Genomic DNA, 20667 nt, shown 5'->3' with positions numbered 1-20667 from the left:
CAATGAGTCAAACTAGGAAAGAAGGGCTTCTGTTCTGTTTTGTTTTTCCATAACTGTTCAATACACGTTTGATACTTATTTGATCCTGAGGCACCAGGCGTCTGCACCAGCGGTGCGTCGCAGGTTTTTGCCAGTCAGTTTACAATTGACACTCGTGCGCTACGGAGTTGTGCTTTATTTGTCCTTTGTGAACACTTGCAGTTTTGTACTTTTTCGAAAATTAAGCCTTGTTTTTACATTCAGTTACCCATCACAGTGCAAAAGAAAAGCAAAAAGTGATAGTAAGCTTGAATTCAATGAACAATGGGAAAATGTGTTCTTATTTATAATGGGTCTGTTAGGAAAACTGTTGGGCATTGTTTGTGAAAACACTTTCTCATATAATAGAATACATGATCTTAATAGACACTATAAAACACAATGTCAGACTGAAATAGAAGGAAAACTGAAGCTAGTGCTTGGGTCTGAGTTACGGAAAGAATACGTGATTAAGAAAAAGGAAAAAATCAAAAGAAGACAAAATATATCTGTTAAAAGTCTCATAAAGGTAAGTAATACTTATCTTATTTTTATATTAAATCAATATATCATGTAAAAATGCTAAATATGTCTATATTAACATACTTTTACAAGAATTGAATAGGGGTACAAGAGTTGTATGGCGTATCTGAACTCATGCATGAAAAACTTGATGCATAGAATGTAAAAGGTTGGCCACCGCTGATCTACACACAGTTCTATTTTTCTGTTTTCAGCAAAATAATTAATGCAACTGACATAGGGGTCTCCTCTATGTTTAAATTATTCCATTAATTTATGTAGAAAATGAGATGAAATTATGGCTCAAATTAGCCCCAAATTATGATCAAATAACTGATCTCAGCACGGCAAACACTCTTCTATTCTCTTATAAAGTACACAGGACTTCATTAAAAGACTGACTAAAGCTAATGATGGTATCTTGCATGTATATAGCAACAATCAGACACACATGCAACCATGGTCATCTGCAGTGGTGCTAGAAAGTTTGTGAACCTGTAGAATTTTCTCTATTTCCGCATAAACATGACCTAAAATGCGATCAGATCATCATGCAGGTCCTAAAACTAAATAAAGAGAGCCCAATTAAATAACTAACATAAAAACATTATTCTTGTTCATTTATTTATTGAGAAAAATGATCCAATATCACATGTAGTTGTTGGAAAAAGTACGTGAACCTCTGGGGTAATGCCTTCTACAAAAGTTATTTGGAGTTAGGTGTCCAATCAAAGAGATGAAATTGGAGATGTGGGTTGTAGAGGTGCCCTGCCTTATTAAAAAAAAAGACACTCAAAGTCAGATTACTGACAGAGCCTGCTCTTCTCAAGAAAGATCTCTTTATGTGCACCATGCCTCCATCAAAACAACTTTCAGAGGACCTTAGTAAAGAATTGTAGAGTTGCATCAAGCTAGAAAAGGCTACAAAAGCATTTCTGAACACCTGAGTGTTCATCAGACTAGAGTAAGAGAAATTGTCTGCAAATGGAGGAAACTCAGTCCAGTTTCATCTCTCCCTAGGAGTGGGCATCCTGCAAAAGTTACACCAAGGGCACAATGTGCAATGCTGAAGGAGATAAAAAAAAGCACCCAGGGAAGCAGTCTGTCACCTGAAGCTTAACAGAAGTTGGATTCTACAAGACAATGATCTGAAAGACAAGAGTAAATCAACAACAGAATGGTTTAAAAAGAAGAAAATTCATGTTTTGGAATGCTGAATCAAAGTCCTGTCCTTAATCCTACAGAAATTGTTGAAGAACCTGAAGCTAGCAGTTCATGCAAGGAAGCATGCAAGGAAACTTCCCAGAGTTGAAGCAGTTTTGTAATGAGCAATTACCTAAAATTCCTCCATACCAATGTGCAGGACTGATCAACAGTTACTGGAAATGTTTGGTTGAAGTTAATGCTGTACAAGGGGGTAACACCAGCTACTGAAAGCAAAGGTTCATATAAAGATTCCCTCCCCCCACTTCTTATCCCCCCTTGACCATCCCATGTTACTACCAGTCCCTATATACCTCTATCCCCCAACAGAAAGGTCTCCAAGCTTTCCGTTTCTTCCTGGATTCCAGACCCAGCCAGTCACCTTCTACCACCACTCTTCTCCGCCTCACGGAATTAGTCCTCACCCTTAACAATTTCTCCTTTGGCTCCTCCCACTTCCTCCAAACTAAAGGTGTAGCCATGGGCACCCGCATGGGTCCTAGCTATACCTACCTTTTTGTTGGCCATGTGAAGCAATCTATGTTTCAAGCCTACACCGGTATCTGTCCTCCTCTTTTCTTGTGTTATATCGACGACTGCATCGGCGCTGCTTCCTGCACGCACGCTGAACTCGTCAACTTCATTAACTTCGCCTCCAACTTTCACCCCGCCCTTAAATTCACCTGGTCTATTTCTGACACCTGCCTCCCCTTTCTAGATCTTTCTGTTTCTGTCTCTGGAGACACCCTATCCACCGACGTCTACTACAAACCTACTAACTCTCACAGCTACCTAGACTATTCCTCCTCCTACCGTCTCCTGCAAAAATGCTGTCCCTTTCTCTCAATTCCTCCGCCTCCGCCGCATCTGCTCTCAGGATGAGGCCTTTCATTCTAGGACAAAGGAGATGTCTTCCTTTTTTAAAGAAAGGGGCTTCCCTTCATCCACTATCAACTCTGCCCTCCATCGCGTCTCCCGTATTTCACGCACCTCTGCCCTCACCCCATCCCCTCGCCAGCCCACCAGGGATAGAGTCCCCCTGGTCCTCACCTATCACCCTACCAGCCTACAGATCCAACGCATAATCCTCCGTAACTTCCGCCACCTCCTACGTGATCCCACCACCAACCACATCTTCCCCTCTCCCCCACTCTCAGCTTTCCGCAGGGATCGCTCCCTAAGCAACTCCCTTGTCCATTCATCCCCCCCATCCCTCCCCACGGACCTCCCTCCGGGCACTCATCCCGGCAAATGGAAGAAGTGCTACACCTGCCCCCACATTTCTTCCCTCATCACCATCCCAGGCCCCAGACAGTCCTTTCAGGTGAGGCACCACTTCACTTGCGAGTCAACTGGGGTGATATACTGTATCCGGTGCTCCCGATGTGGCCATTTATACATTGGGGAGACCCGTCGCAGACTGGGAGACCGTTTCGCCGAACACCGGCGCTCAGTCCTCCAGCAGTGGCGGGATCTCCCTGTGGCCACACACTTCAATTCCACAGACCACTTCCACTCCGACATGTCTGTCCATGGCCTCCTCTACCGTCAAGATGAGGCCACACGCAGGTCAATGGAGCTATACCTCATCTCCCGCCTAGGGAGCCTCCTTCCTGCTGGCATGAACATCCAACTCACTGACCTCCGTTGATACCCCTGTCCCCCATCCCTATCTATAATTTTAGTCTGGTTCTCTTGCTCTCTCTTTCCCCCCCTCACTATAATCTCCCCCCAGCCTACCTTTCTTTCTCTTTTATTTCCCATAATTCTCCACCTTCCCCCTAGCCCATTTCCCTCCAGCCTATCACTTCCCAGCTCTCTACTTTATCCCTCCCCCCACTTCTTATCCCCCCTCGACCATCCCATGTTACTGACTCCTGATGAAGGGTTTCGGCCCGAAATGTCGTTATTACCTCCTCCCTTAGATGCTGTCTGGCCTGCTGAGTTCTGCCAGCATTTTGTGTTTTTTAATTTATTTCCAGCATCTGCAGATTCACTCGTGTTGGTTCATATACTGTATTTTTTCCAACAAATACTGTACCTGTAATATTGGATAATTTTTCTCAATAAATAAATGAACAAGTAAAATTTTTTTGTTTTATTTAATTGGGTTCTCTTTATCTAGTTTTAGGATTTGTGTGAAAATTTGATCACATTTTAGGTCAGTGGGACAGCTGAAACCTGATTGGACAAGGACTAACCAATCAGGAGGGATGGAGAACAGGGGTATATACACCCACCATCGTCACTGATAAAGATGGCAGAGTTTGTAATTAAAACACTGGTTAAAATCGATGCCTGTACCCGGCTGGAAGCCCGAGAAGAGTTTATTTGTCGTATATGCCGGGAAAGCACAAGATCTTTTTTCAATTTATTTTGAACTTTGAAAGGATATGAATCAGACAATCACCTGATATACTACTAAAGACTGGCTCACCAGTACCAGCCCATCTTTAATTACCTCATCAATTAGGTTCTTTCCATCACAAAGTCATAAGTGAAGTTTGCTTGCTGATGATCATACTATGTTTATTTCTATTCAAATTCCTCAGCAAAAGGATGCAGCAACAATTACATAACAATTAGGCAATTATATTATCTAACTTGTGAAAGATTGCTGAGGGATCGGGTGACCTAACAGAAAATACACAAAAAAGCTATGGAGATATAGCAAGTAACTGCTAATGCAAACAGAATTTTACAGTTGAAAACATGACAAATTGGCTCAACTCTGACTGTTTGGAAATCTGACTATTTATGGCGTACTGGCACAACAGGTCCACAACCAGTGCCATATCATTGGCTCTTCACACAACCCTCCAACAAGTGGACAGCAACGATGCATACTGTACATCAGGTTGCTCTTCATTAACTAAAACTTGGCATTCAGTACTAGCATCCCCTCAAAACTAATCAATAAACTCCAAGTCCTGGGCCTCAGTATGGCCTTGTGACCCCAGTCAGTTCAGATTGTCAACAACATATCATCCATAATTTCCATCAGCAAGGTGCATCACAAGGCTGTGCGACTAGCTCCCTGCTCTACATGCTTTACACTTGTGACTGTACGGCTAAGCACAGCTCCAATGTCATCTTAAATTTGCTGATTACACCACTCTTTGGTGAAATCAAAGGTGGTAATGAGTCAGTATATTGGACAGAAATTGAAAATTTGGATGAATGGTGCCAAAACAACAACTCAATATCAGCAAGATCAAGGAAGTAATATTGACTTCAGGAGGAGGAAACCGGAGGTACATAAGCCAGCCCTCATTGGTGATCAAAGGTGGAGTAGGTCAACAACTTTAAATTCCTCAGTGTTATTATTTTAGAGGACCTGTCCTGGGCCCAGCATGTAAGTGCAATTATGAAGAAAGCACAGCAGCACCTCTACTTCCTTAGGAGATTGCGAAGATTCAGCATGTCATCTACTACTTTGACCAACTTCTATAGATGTGCGGTGGAAAGTATATTGGCTGGTTGCATCACACCCTGGTATGCTCTTGAATGGAAAATCCTACAGAAAGTAGTGGATACAGCCCAGTCCATCATAAGTAAAGCTTCCCCTCTACTGAGCACATCTACATGGAGAGTTGTCACAGGAATGTAGCATCCATCATCAGGAATCCCCACCACAGAAGTCATACTCTTTTCTTGCTTCTGCCATCAGGAAGAAAGTACTGGGGCCTCAGGACTTACACTAACATTTCTAGGAACAATTATTACTCTTTAACCATCAGACTCTTGAATCACTTCATTCAACATCACTTACCCATCACTGAACTGTTCCCACAACCTATGGACTCATTTTCAAGAACTCTTCATCTCATGTTCTTGATACTTATTGTTTTTTTTCCTCTTTTGTACATTGGTTGTTTGTCTGCCCTGTTGTGTGCGATTTTTTAATTGATTCTATTATGGTTCTTGGATTTACTGAGTATGCCCCCAAGAAAATGTACCTCAGGATTGTATCTGGTGACATACCTACTATATATGTACTTTGATAATAAATTTACTTTGAACTTTCTCTTTCCACAGATGCTGCCTGATCTGGTGAGTACTTCCAGTATGTTCTATTTCACCTCAAAATGTTGTTGCTTATTGCTAAGAGAACAGAACACAGAAGTAGGCTATGCTTCCGTTGCATATGGTTTTGGTGAGATCAGGAGAACTGTGAACAGTATTGGTCTCCTATTTTAAGGAAGAATGTTAATATGTTAGTAGCAGTTCAATTAGCTATACAATCTCATTGGTAAAAAAAATGCCTTTCATGCCTGCTAGTATTTAATGATTCTCTCTTAATTAATATTGTTACTGGAATTTAATGAATATAATGGCCACATAACTGTCACAGGGCCCTATAGCATTTTTAGGTATCCAGACATTGAAGTTCTCATAAATACAAAAACGTACATTTTCACTGTTAATTGATTACCATCAACTAAAGGAAAGTAATGTAGAATGTAACAAGCACTTTTTAAGTAGAAGGGCCATCTTTATAAACAAAGTAACAAAAAGAACTTGTGATCTATATGAATTTTAGCAACTTAATTACCAAAGTCTAAACAGGGTATTAACATAAACAGTTACAATCAAATAATGCACAGAAGCATTCTATTTATGATTTAGGTAAGCATTGATGAAGATGTAAATGAAGTGCAAAGTTATGTAATGCTCTCTTGGGTAGGCAGGAAATGAATAATTGCTTGCAAAGGATGAAGACAAAATGCTGGAATTACATGACATTCCTGTGTATTTGACTGATAAGCTCTGCCTTGGTATGCAGAACTTGCATGTGAATCAATTTGTGTGAAATACCAAACTGCTGTTCTCTTCAATTAAAAATGTATTCTATGCATAAGAGGATGAACGACTATATCCAGCAGTTGCCCACAAGTATTTTTGTATTGTGCAAAAGTCTGAGATAAAGCAAAATAAAAATTCACACTCACATGTTTAGACTTAAAAAGGGGGTGACACGAGTTTGCAGCAAAGTGCGGAAGATTAAATTATTATAACTGTCCACATGACCTATTAATCATCGATAAATGAGAATTCCAATCCACATCACAGAGGATCTATTTATATAAAACAATCTAAGGAAGTAATTACTAACCTGGATATTCTTCAACACTTGGAACATGAACTGATACAAAAGGCTTTGGCTGTTGTGAACAAAAACAGATTACAATTCTTTAAATTACTCATATAAAATAATTATGAATTCGACTTTAATTTTGGTTTCAACTCTGGGGGTCAGTGTTTAAGCTGAGGCTAACTGATGCCTAAAATGAAATTCCAGTCTCTTGACGAATGAGGAACCTTAAAAGATATTCACTTCTACCTGATTAAAACATTATGCTAAAATTTTTGTTTGTACCAATCAATTTTTTTGATATTCTATCCAAGCAAATCCAGGGAAGTTAGGTGGTAATGAATTTAAACAAATCTAATCCAAGTGTTCTATTCAAAATTTAATTGTGTCTCCCACTTCACTACAGTTGTGTTGCAGTGAAAGGAAACTCCAAGATTGTAGGAGTGGATTCAAGTCAGTATTACAAAAAACAGGCGTGGAACAAAGGGGAGGAACTAACCTTGGTCTTGAATGCTATTTTTTCCTTTATGTCACTAGAGTTTGATACAACATGCCCAAGGCAGAAAAATATGTGTTAGTGCTCTGTGCAAAGATCATCTCGTTCTAAAATACATATCATCTTCTCTGTCACTATTGCTTGTTTTGCATTTATAATAGTTCACACTGAGAAGCACACATATAAATGATTAAAACTACTAGAAATCCAATCAACATGAAAATCCATGTTGCAATTCATCATGGCACTAACTGCAACAAAGTTGATAACCATAAACCTAAGAGAGTAGTCTCAAACTTACAGAAGTTTGATTAAATTAATTGCTAACAATAACAAATAATTATCCACTTTTTATGATATAAATTAGTTAACTATACTTACTGTTTTCATTGAAGTATCATCTGCAAAAAAAATGCAGAGATTAACTTTTTACAATGAACAATATAAAGGAATATTTCATTTTGCAATTTTTCATGTCTCCACATGCAGATAAATGGATGTACCAACCCATATATGGAGGACAATGTTTTATGGTAGTGATGATGGGCTGGTGCATAGTCACACAGTGCACCATTTAAAAAAGTAAATTAGGCCTTGCCACTTTGACTTCAAAGGCTGTACACTGATAGGTATCATTCAGTAACATAGCCAAAGAGAAATTAGAAGTTAGTTTTCTGAGTAAATACAATCAGAGAGGCCATCTAAAATTTCACATAACTAAAATGAACAGGTAGTATTATGAGACTGGAAGATCCTGTGTAAAGATTTAGAGTGATAGAATTATGTAGCATGGAAACAGGCCCTTCAAACAAATTTCACCCAGGCTGACCTACAAACGTAGATGCTCATTTAAGCTAGTTCTATTTGCCCATATCTCTTAAAACCATATCTATCCATGCACCTGTTCAAATGCCTTTTAAATGTTGTTATTCTGCCTTAACCACTTGCAAAGCTCAAAGTAAAATTATTATTAAAGTACCTATGTCACCATATACAACCGAGGTTCATTTTCTGTGGGCATTCACAGTAAATACGAGAAACACAATAGAATCAATGAATGAGTGCCCCCAACAGAACAGACAAACAATTAATGTGCAAAATATAAAAATAAAAAATAATCAACAAATATTGAGAACATGAGATGAAAAGTCCTTGAAAGTGAGTCCATAGGTTGTGGGAACAGTTCAGTGATGAGTTGAGTGAAGTTATCCCCTCTGTTTCAAGAGCCTGATGGTTGAGGAGTAATAACTATTTGTGAACCTAATGGTGTGGGTCTTGGACTTCTGTAGCTTCTTTTTGATAGCAGCAGTGAGAAGAGAGCATAGCCTGGATGGTGGGAGTCCTTGATGATGGATGCTGGTTTCCTGCGAGTGCGCTGCATGTAGATGTGCTCAATGGTGGGGAGGGATTTATACAAGATGGACTGGGCCATATCCGCTACTTTTTGTAGCTTTTCCATTCAAGGGTATTGGTGTTTCCAATAACAAGCCATGATGCAACTGATCAATATACTCTCCACAAAATATCTAGAGAAGTATGTTTAAAAATGCAAACACAAGGAATTCTGCAGATGCTGGAAATTCAAGCAACACACACAAAATGCTGGTGGAATGCAGCATCTATAGGAAGAAGCACTGTCAACAAAGGGTCTCGGCCTGAAACGTCAACAGTGCTTCTTCCTATAGATGCTACCTGGCCTACTGTGTTCCACCAGCATCTTGTGTGTGTTGTAGAGAAGTATGTCAAGGTTTTAGATGACATGCCAAATCTTTGCAAACTTCTAAGAAAGTAGAGACTCTGCCTTGCTGCCTTTGTTCTTCTTTGTGTAATGCGCTGGTTAAGAGCCTACTTTATGGTATTTCCACTGCTATGGTGTTATGCTTTTAACAGCTTTTCTGCAAATGCAATGTATTCTGTTAGATAACTTCATCGACTATCACTTTGGCTTTGGCTGAGATAAAGCGCTGTTTGCTCAGCCTAGGAATTTTGTGTCAGCCAACTGGGGTTTAATTGGCAACCTGCCGTGATAATCTATCCAGTGGCATGTTATGGAACATTCAAGAGGGCTAAGCAGGATCAGATTTCTGAGGGACTGTAGTCTGGTTTTGGATTTTTATTGGGAGGAGATGTGGAGTGAAGCACTAGGGAAGCTACTTGCAGAAAGCCGCTCAAAGGAAAGACCTTGTTATAAGAAGTGCTTTGTGCAGATGAATAGTTCCAAGGAGAAAGTGCCAATACTCCTGAGTTAGCCAGTTCATTTGAAAAGGCCTTTGCGGAAAGTTCAAATTGTGGCTGATGTCTTTCACGCAGAACTTGGGTACAGCGTGTGAGTAATCAAAGTGAAGCACTCCACTACCCCAGAAATGAGCTCCACCATTTATGTGTGCATTTAGATTGGTTTAACAGTACTGGGTCATTCTCTTTTTTCCCCCTATTAACTCTTTGTTAAAGTTGAAATATCTCCTAAACATACAGTACTTCCACTTTAATTTTAAGATAGTGTAAGGTCTGTTATTTCCTGGCAAACAATAAGTTTGCATGGGACAAGCATTTACAGAGCATTTACCATAACTTCTGTTCCCTTATCAGAACATTCCAACTTTCCTGTTTGGTTGAACGCCAATCATACTGACCTTAGATTTATATTGCTTAATGAAGGTGGCCTTCTCACCATCACCCATGCAAGGCTGAGTCATGTGGCTATTAGCTAGAGTTCGCTAACAAGCCAAATATGTTACGAGCCACAGTGAGACAATTACATTCATAACCTGTGTTGGGCCCAATACCGGTTCTCTGAAATTATGACACCAAGGAACTTAAAGTTGTTGACTCTCTCCACCACTGATCCCCGATGAGAACTGGCTCATGGAACTCGGATTTCTTCCTCCTGAAGTCAATAATCAGCTTCTTAGTCTTGCTGACATTGAGTGAGAGGTTTTTGTTGTGGCACCACTCAGCCAGATTTCGTATCTCCTTCCAATATGCAGATTCAGCAACACCTTTGACTCGACAACAACAGTGCTATCATCAGGGAATTTAAATATAGCATTGAAGCTGTGCTTAGTCTTACAAGTGAGCAAAGCAGGGGATGATGCACTGCTGGTGCATCTGTGCTGATGGTGATTGTGGAGGAGATGTTGCCAATCGAAACTGACTGGGTTCTCCAAGTGGGGAAATCGAGGATCCGGTTGCGCAAAGAAGGATTGCTTTTCCCTGGTAAAAAGGTTCTGTGTTTCTCATGATTTTATACTCCTCCATGAGGTCACCAGTCTCCTACATTCCAAGGAAAAAGTGCTGCCTAACCTCTCCTTACAACACAGATCCTCAAATCCTGCTGACATTCTCATAAATATTCTTTGCATCAGTTCTAGCTGAATAATGTGTTTCCTATAACAAAGCTGTGCACAACACTCCAAGAGTTGCCTTACAAACGTCTCTTACAATTGCAATATCATGTTTCAGCTCCTATCGTTGCTGTTCCGATTGATGAAGGCCAGAGTGCCAAACACCTTCGCTATCCTGTGATGCCACTTTTAGATGAGAAATATTGATATAAGAATCTCATCCATCTCCTGTTGCTTCACGCAGATTTTTAAGGGGATTTATTCTTATTCTAGCCACCCTTTTACTCTTAGTATAGCTGTAGAATCTCTTGTGATTTTCCTTAACTTTACTCACATAATGCTAACTAGTTCCTGGTTTCCCTCTTGAGTGTACTCCTACACTTATTCTCATCAAGAGATTTGATTGATCCCCACTGCCTTATCCTAATGCCCTTTTCTTAAAGCGAGTCTCAATATTGCACATCAACCAAGTTCCCAAATTTACCAGTATTCCCTTCATCCCAAAAAGAACATGTTATCCTTGAACTCTTTATATCATACTTTTAAAAGCCTCAAACCTGTCTAACATCCTTTTACCTGCAAGTAGTCTCACCAAATTAACCTCTGGAAGTCCTAGCCTAAATTATCCAAAATTTGCCTCACCCTAATTTAGGTTTTTAACTTGTAGACCTGTCCTACCTATCTCTATAACTATTTAAAAACTAAAAGAATTATGAATGAGGGATGTGTGCTAAATGCAGGCAAATGTTTCTAGCTTCGAAAAGCAATTGGGTCAGCTTGGACAAGGTAGTTCTGTGGGCCTGTTCCCATGATGCTTAAAGCTATGACTTTATATATGGTAAAGCTCATTAAGACTTTGGTGTACGTTTCCAAGGATCCTTGAAAGCAGGAGCACAAGTTAGTTAAGAAGGCATTCAGAATGGGAATCATTTGCCTGGACATAGTATCTCAGAGCAGGGAGGTTATGATATACCTACTTAGACTACAGAGAAAGCACCATGTGCAATTCTCATCACAATAATATCCAAAGGGTGTGATTTTACTGGACAGGTGCAGAGATGATTCACCAGGATATTGCTTGAGATTAAACTGTTCAGCTCTCAGGAGAGAGACTCGATAGACTGAATTCAATCTCCTTGAAGCACAGAAGGCTGGGGCAAAGGTGGAAAGTTGTGAATACAAAGTTATGAGAGCATAGGCAGGGGAGAAATTAAAAAAAGTCAGAATATTATTGAGCAACAAAAATATAATTGCAATTCCTTAAGATACTAGATAAGTCAATTATTTACAAAGTCTGTTTCTCAAATCGTATCTTTTCTACAGAGAAGATCTTACAATATATTTTGGCAAGGATTACTCACCCTGCATCAATGACCCCTTCACCTGTCTCCAAACTTTTCCTCTTCTTAGATTCCCCACTATGCCTGCTCTGGATCTTTCCATCTCTAATTGCTGACAAAATATCAACCAGCTCAAATTCAGTACTCATCTCTCCTTGAACTTTACCCCCTCTGAACACGCTTGTTTCTACTCTCTTAGCACCAATCCCAATCTTAGTATCATATCTGCAGACAAAGGGGAGCTGTTATAATGTAGAGAACTGACTTCAACCTTCCTGAGGCCAGGGGGCAACTTTCAGACATCTCCACTTACTTATCCCTCAAAAAGGACCCCACTCCGGACCATCAGAAAATTGTTTCTGACACCATCACACATCCACTGCCACCAAACTCACAGTTTCCTTACACCGCAGTGCTCGTTACTACCTCCTACCGAAGATCCAGAAACCTGACTGTCCAAGTAGGCCCATTGTCTCTGCTTCCTCTTACTCCACTGAACCTGTGTCCACATACTTCAACACCATTCTATTCCCCTTGGTTCAGTCCCTTCCCACTGACATCCACGACTCTTTACATGCTAGTTGATCTCCTCAATGACTTTCAATTCTCTGGCTCTGACCGCCTCATTTTCTCCATGGAAGTTTAGTCCCTATACACTACTATCCCCAAAGAAGGCGGCCTTAAAGGTCTCTGATTCTTTCTTGACAACACCCTCTTTCATTAAGCAGAACTGATCTTCATCCTCAACAATTTCTCATTTGGCTCCTCCCACTTTCTCCAAATTCAAGGGGTAGCCATGTCCACCTGCATGGGACGCAGATATGGCTGCCTTTTCATTGGCTATGTGGAGCAGACCATGTTCTAAGCCTTCCCTGGTAATGCTCCCCAACCTTTTCTGTGCTACACTGATGACTGCATTACTTTGCCTCCAATTTTCACCCAGCCTTTAAATTTGTTTGGTCCATTTCTGACAGCTGTCTCCTCTACCTCAATCTCTCAGTCTCCATTCCAGAGACAAACTGTCTACTGACATCTTTTATAAGCTTATTGATTTGCATAGCTATCATGACTAAATCTCTTCCCTTTGTTTCCACTCCATCTGTTCCCACAATGAGGTTTTCCTGGACATCAGAGATATCCTCCTTCTTCAAAGAACATGGTTTTCCTTCCTCCACTATTAATGTTGACCTCCCCTGCATTCCTCCATTTCCCAGACATCCATCCTCATCCCATTTTCCTGCTGCCTTAATAGAGATAGACTTCTGCTTGTCATCACCTACCACTTCATGAGCCTCCACACCCAACACATCATACTCCACAATTTCCGCCATCTTCAATGGGATCCTACCAGCAACTACATCTTTACATTACCCAGCACTCCGTTTTCCACAGGGATCCCTCCCTAGTCCATTCGTCCCTCCCCACCAATTTCCGAATGGTCACAGGTCCGTGCAAGTGGCAGAAGTATTCACTTTCTCCCTCACCTCCAGTTAGTGCCCCAAACAAGTCCTACCAGGTGATGCAACATTTCACCTGTGAATCTGCTGGGGTTGTCTATTGTATCCAGTACTCCCGATGTGGCCTCCTCTACAAAGGTGCTTTGTGGAGCAACTCTGCTCTATCCACCAGAAGTGTAAATTCCCAATGGCTGACTGTTTTAATTCCTATCTCCATACATATTCTGATATGTTGGTCCATGGCCTCCTCTTTTGCAACAGGGAGGCCACTCTCAGGGTGGAGAGGCAACACCTTGTATTTCAATTCGGTAGCCTCCGATCTGATGGCATGAACATCAGTTTCTATTCTGGTAATTATTATTTTTTCTTTTCTCTTCCCGTTTTCCTCTTCTGCTCTAACCTTACTCTGGCCTCTTGTCTCTTCTCCTCATCTGCCAATCACCTCCACTTGGTGTTCTTCCTTCTTCCCATTCTCCATAGTTCATTCTCCTCTCCTATCATATTCCTTCTGCACCAACTTTTTACCTTTCCCACCCACCTAGTTTCACCTATCACCTTCTAACTTGTCCTCCTAAACCCCCCACCTGTCTCACCCCCTTCCTTTCCAGTTCTGAAGAAGGGTCACCCAAAACATTGACTGTTATTCATTTCCATATATACTGCCCAACCTGTTGAGTTCCTCCAGCATTTTGTGTGTGGTACAACATACTTAGGAGGTATATTTCTGATTTACTGGAAAGGTCACTTGACTAAAGAGTGCCTGGCAAATATAAATTATGTGCTGAGTATTACAGTATCTGTTACTTACAAGGCAGGTGACTGAACTTTCTACCAATCTGCAGCACTGAAGAAAAGTGATTTTAGTCTATCAACATAGTTTGTTCTACTTTAAATCTGAAGCTAGCACCCCATCTAATCCCAGTATGAAATTAAGCTCCATATTGGAAGAGAAGTTTATTCCAGAGTCAAGTTAGTTCTTCATTCCAGATTTGCACTGCTCTACGCAGTTAATTTAAAGTTGGAAATGACAAAATCTGAAGTGCAAATGTACCGTTAACTGCCATAAATAAAATACTTGAATTTTACAACTATTTTTTTAAAGTACACAATAGTAAATTGTTTATTAAAACCTGTTGAATTTTAGAGTAATTTAAAATCAGGTTTCATGGAAGTCCAAAACAATATAGAACAAAGAATGCAAGAAAATGTCTAAAAAAAGTACATAATCGCAGATTCATAAATATGATAAAGTAGTAATACACAGTAATTTCTAGTTTATAGTTATTTAATTAAGCCATTATTATCCCCATGAATCTAAAGTACCAAACACAAAAACTATATGTTTGTTTATGTACTTACCTCTCAAAATAACGTAATTTCATGTTCCTTTCTGTATACTGCATGATGGACAGATTCTCTTTTTTGAATTACTTTGAGATTAGCAAGCTCAGATCATACCCAGCACACTCCTGGATTCATTACTAATTCATCAACTGTTAAATAATTTGTCTTTAATAAGTACCAGACTCTAAAATTTCATTTCTGTCTATTAATTATTACCTTTTTATCTTTCAAAATTTATAACTGTGACATGTGAAGACCTTTCCAGGAAAAAGGAACTGTCTTGTCTTTATTCCAAGCATTTAGATATGAAACTTCCTTTGTCAAAGGCCCATATTAAGAAAAACTTCTTCTCAGTTTATAACAGAGTAATAACACTAATAAAATATTTTTAAGATATTCATAGTATAAAAATATGATATGCTTGTAAAGTTCATGTTTTGATTTAAATCTAACATGTCAAAACAAAATTAATTGTTATTTTCTTTTCCAAAATATTACTCTCATTACTATTCACCAACTTTACAATCCTGCCTCTCTCACCATCAAGGAATAAGGGTCAGTTTAATTTGCCATATACTTTTGCATGTACATATCAGGAATTCACTGTGGTGTGTTGGTCAGAGCATGACATGCAAATAAAAAACAACTTTCAACAATTATAAAGAATAAAGAATTATATAAATATATAGTTAGAGATTAAACTATGGATACAGAATAAAATGGACATAAATACCAGTATGTATTCACAAAGTAAACAGTATTATAAAAATGTGGTTTAAAGTGTTTACAGTACATCCAGTGATGGGGTAATAGATAGAAGGGGGATGGGGAGGCTAACTAGAATGTTGATCAGATTAACTTCCTGGGGGAAGAAATATTTAAGATGCTGTGAAGTTTTTGTTTTAATAGGTCTCTCCAAAAGAAGAGAACTTTTGGAAAAGGCAGTTTGCAGGATGGGTAGTGTCCACAATGATTTTTCCTGCCTGTTTCTTTGTCCTGGATGCACACAAGCCCAGCAGTGATGCTGCCAATAACTTTTTCTACTGACATGACAGATTGCTGTAGTTTTCTTATATTGTGAGAGGATGTTGCACCAACCCAGACAGTAATGGCTGATGTGAGAATACTGTCAATGATGACAATGAAGAGTTGTACCAGTTATGTTCTGAGGAAGATGGAAATTTACCAACTACTGACATCATAATCTTACCAGCATCATGGCTCTCTATCACTATTCTTTTAAACCTACTCTATTAAATCTCAATTACAAGGCTGTAAGAATGAACAATATAAGTTTAAGCCTGCTTCTCAGTCTACATCGTCAAGGCTTTGCTTTTTATCTGCCTACCTGCATGTTCTTTGTAACTGTAAGATTATATTCTGCAGTGCTTTTTTTCTGTTGTACTAATTTAATACACCTCCGTATTGATGGCATGCACAAAAAGGTTTACACGACAGTATATTTCAGTACATGACAACAATGAACCAATTATGTGCAAGGAATGGAGGGATATGGATCATGTGCAGGCGGATGGGATTAGTTTAATCTGATACTGTGGTAGGCACAGGCATCATGTGCCAATGGGCCTGTTCCTGTGTTGTAGTGTTCTATGTTCTATATTAAGAAATTTAAAAGAAAAGAGCAACAGTTTAAAATAATTGTTTAGTTTATCATTGAGTGGAAATATTTCAGATATTTGTAAAAGTTACTATCTCATTATATATAGTATTTACATTACTGTGCTACTTTTATCATTTGGATCCGGTTTATGAATGAAAATTAATTTATAATTGAACATATTTTTATGAAGTTTATGAATTCAGGAACTGGCATTCATAATTATGAAGCAGTGTTCCTTAATGCTAAGTAAAGCCCCCTTTATAAGTCAATCAAAATTATTCTCTTTCTCCCAAGTTAATTCTGGGAAAAATTATAGGGAGGGTTCTCATCTTGATAGCCTAGTGTAAATTTGAATTTCTCTCCAGGCACAAATATAGCATATAGAAATTGTGAGTGGCCAATCTAAATTTGGTACTTACATCTTTCTAAGCTTACATCATTTTCTTCCTTTGAAGGTAACTTGGAATCCTTGACAGCATTCTGCTGATTGTCAAAATACTGTTCTAGAGAAACATGAGTTATTTCCTCTTCTTCAGCAGGTCTCATCAAGATCTGGACATGAGACCTGGAGTAATGATAACCATGACCCGCTGGGCAGATTTCATTGAAAACGACTGAAATCAAAGGAAATTCTAAATTAGTTGAAATTAGAAACAGGAATATGCAAAACATCAGCTATCAAATTGTTGAAACAATAAATGTTTGGATAAAAATGATTGTTAAAAAATTATATTGTTATTATATAAATTATACTGTTACAATTTTTACTACTCTAGCACCTGTTTTTTGATTTTTTTGTTCCCTAGGCAGAAATGAATCTTTTGTCTGGTTTCAAGTTAAATGCCGAGCTCCAATACAAGACAAACATTGCAAGGCCACTGCAACATTGTAACAATGCATATATTTTTGAAACTTACACCTCATCCACACTAGACCAGATAAATCCGTAACGGAAGCTTTTTCTCTTCATTTTGACCCTCTGTCCACACTGAAATGGCGTTCCCCCCCACCCCGAAAACAGAGCTTTTCTAAACGCTCTCCAGAGTGTGTAAATTGGAAAATGCCAGCTGGGCGGTGTAGTGTGTACAGGGTAACTGGCGCTTTTTAAAAACGCTGTCATGACGTTCTGGAACAGATGGTGGTGGTAGCACGGCATTTCATTGTTTTCTTGAACTAAGAGGAGGAAACAGAATTAGTATACCATTTCTTCTTCGCTTGTTTTCTGTAGCTGTGCAGAAGAGCATCTTTGAATGCAAAACATGTCAAACCTTGAAGTGAATGGGCTACAGCAGCAGGCGGCCACAAACATACACCCAGTGATCACTTTACTGAGTGCAGGAAGCACCTAATAAAGTGTTCTTAAGTGCATTAACTTGTCCATATATCAATATATCTGACTTTGAGATTACTTCATTCACCTACAAAACAAGGGCAGTTGTACTCTGGAGCAAAGTAGTAACTGATATAAAAATGATCTTGAATCCAATCTTAAATATATTTTACAGAGCAGACAGGAATGGCAGGGAGGGTTACATGCAAGTAGGTGCCAATATGTTGCCAAATAATTTCAAGAGAAACTTTCAGCAAGGAGTGTTTATGTAGAAAGGCTCAACAACATTCATTGAGCTCAATTTCATTTTTCTTTTACAGCTTTAGTCATTTAATGTGGAAACCAGATTGAAAAGTCTAGACTGAATCAATAAATTTCAGCCACACTTCTCTCTGTAACCAGACACTATAAAAGATCCATTAGAAATTGATTTTCATTTGATTTTCAGTGTTCAACACCATCATACCTTCAGTACTAACCAACAAACTACAAACCCTAGGCCTTTGTACCTCCCTCTGCAAGCGGATCCTTGACTTGGTTCTCCATGGGAAACCACAGTCAGTGAAGATTGGAAATAATATCTCATCCTCACTGACGATCAACACTGGCACACCTCAAGTCTATTGAGGTCTATTGCTCTTCTCTCTCTACACCCACGACTGTGTGGCTCAGCACAGCTCAAACATAGTCCATTAATTTGCTGATGACACAACTACCTTTGGCAGAATTTCAGATGGTGATGAGGAGGCATACTTGAGAGAGATACATCAGCTGGTTGAGTGGTGTTGCAATGACAATCTGGCATTCAACATCAGTAAGGCCAAAAAATTGATAGTGAAAATACAACAGACTAACTGGCCTGTAATTTCCTTTCTTCTGCCTCTCCCCCTTCTTGAAGAATGGTCAGACATTTGCAATTTTCCAGTCTTTCAGAACCATTCCAGAATCTAGAGATTCTCGAAAAATCATTACAAATGCCCCCAAAATTTCTTCAGCCACCTTTCAATATCCTGGGGTGGACACCATCTGGTCCAGGTGACTTATCTACCTCTTGACCATTCAGTTTGCAAGAAGCTTCCGCCTAGTAATAGTAACTTCACACACTTCATGACCCCTAACTCCTGGAACTTTCACCATATTGCTAGTGTCTTCTACAATGAAGACAGATAGAAAATACATATTTAATTCATCAGCCATTTCCTTGTTCCCCCATTACAACCTCCAAGGGATCATTTCCCAGTGCTCTGACATCAACATTTGCCTCTCTTTTACACTTTATCTGAAGGAACTGTCAGTTTGCCTCTCTTTAATATTATTGGCTAACTTACTTTCATATTTCATCTTTATCTTCTTAATGACAGTTTTAGTTGCCTGAATTTCTGAATGGACAATGTACACTGCCTCACCTTTTTTTTTGTTCTCTTTTGGTGCTACTTATTTAATTTAATTTAATATACACATATAATCATAACAATTTGGCAATCATAATAATTTGACAGAATGTCTAACAGACATTACCTGAGCCAGGAAGTGGACACTTTTCACAGTTTTTACCCCATCCTTTGCCCACACGGCTACAACAACAAATCTGCTTTGCAATTTGCTGAGAGAGAGGCAGAGAACAGTTTCCATTGGATACTGATCTGAAACAGGGTCCCAGTTCAGCAGAAACTGCCTTGTCCGCTGTAAAGAAAAACAAATTACAAAATTATTTTGAAAATTGATTTGAAGAGAAAGACTTTAGATAATTTATCTCCAGCATCTCAAATTATTCAGAATTTTAAATTTATTTTTTACATTTATGATAAATAATTTACAGATAATATCACTTATAATATACTATGCATCATGCTTTGGATGTGATGGTATACTGTGTTTACCTATATAGTAATGGTGACTAATCTGGACAGACTCTTGGAATGTCCTGTTGTCGGTTGAATCAAAAGTGGTGATGAATCAGCATAGAGGAAGAAGTTTGAAAATCTAGCTGAGTGGTGCCGCAGCAACAACAACAACCTTTACCTAAACACAAAAATACGTACACAATGCTGGAAGATCTCAGCAAGTCAGGCAGCATCCGTGAGAAAAGAGTAGCCAACATTTCAGGCAAATACTACACCTGTCCCCACACCTTCCCCCTTACCACCATTCCGGGCCCCAGACAGTCCTTCCAGGTGAGGCAACACTTCACCTGCAAGTCTGCTGGAGTCGTCTATTGCATCTGGTGCTCCCGGTGCGGTCTCCTCTACATCGGCGAGACCCAATGCAGATTGGGGGACCGCTTCGTCGAGCACCTACACTCCGTCTGTCACAATAGACAGGACCTCCCGGTTGCCACCCACTTCAACTCTGCCTCTCATTCCCATCTAGATATGTCCATACATGGCCTCCTCTACTGCCATGATGAGGCCAAACTCAGGTTGGAGGAGCAACACCTCATCTACCATCTGGGTATCCTCCAGCCTGGTGGTATGAACACTGAATTCTCCAATTTCCGGTAATTCCCTCCCCCTCCCCTATCCCAGGTCCCTCTCTGCCTCTCTCCCCTTTCAACTTTCTGCTTCTTTATCTCTACAGTTCTTTCATGCTTATCCCCTCCCCCCTTTATCTTTCCTCTGATTGGTTTTCCACCTAGCGCCTCTAGGCCCTACCCCCTCCCCTATCTCTATTACTGGGCTTCGGCCCTCTCTTCCCGCCCATTCCTGATGAAGGATCACAGCCCGAAACGTTGGATACTCTTTTCTCATGGATGCTGCCTGACTTGCTGAGTTCTTCCAGCGTTGTGTACGTATTCAACAACCTTTACCTCAAAGTCAGCATGACCAAAGAGCAGATTGTTGTCTTCAGGAGGAGGAAACCCGAGATCCATGAGCCAGTCCTCATCAGGAGATCAGAAG

At 39.7% G+C, this 20667-nt stretch overlaps 1 protein-coding gene across 1 annotated transcript in view; it reads right to left on the bottom strand.

The window, feature by feature from the left end:
* The window catches only part of LOC140724740 (latent-transforming growth factor beta-binding protein 2-like), a 411525-nt gene that overhangs the window by 157569 nt on the left and 233289 nt on the right, over positions 1–20667 (bottom strand). Inside the window, exons 11-14 of the mRNA XM_073039256.1 lie at positions 19289–19453; positions 16860–17054; positions 7716–7735; positions 6860–6908 (exon numbers count right to left, since the gene is read on the bottom strand). Of these exons, the coding sequence (XP_072895357.1) occupies positions 6860–6908; positions 7716–7735; positions 16860–17054; positions 19289–19453 (429 nt within the window). The remainder of the gene's footprint in view (positions 1–6859; positions 6909–7715; positions 7736–16859; positions 17055–19288; positions 19454–20667) is intronic.

Source organism: Hemitrygon akajei, chromosome 3 (assembly GCF_048418815.1).
Source record: "Hemitrygon akajei chromosome 3, sHemAka1.3, whole genome shotgun sequence".
NCBI classification, from domain to species: Eukaryota; Metazoa; Chordata; class Chondrichthyes; order Myliobatiformes; family Dasyatidae; genus Hemitrygon; species Hemitrygon akajei.
This window is presented reverse-complemented; position numbering and strand designations above follow the sequence as displayed.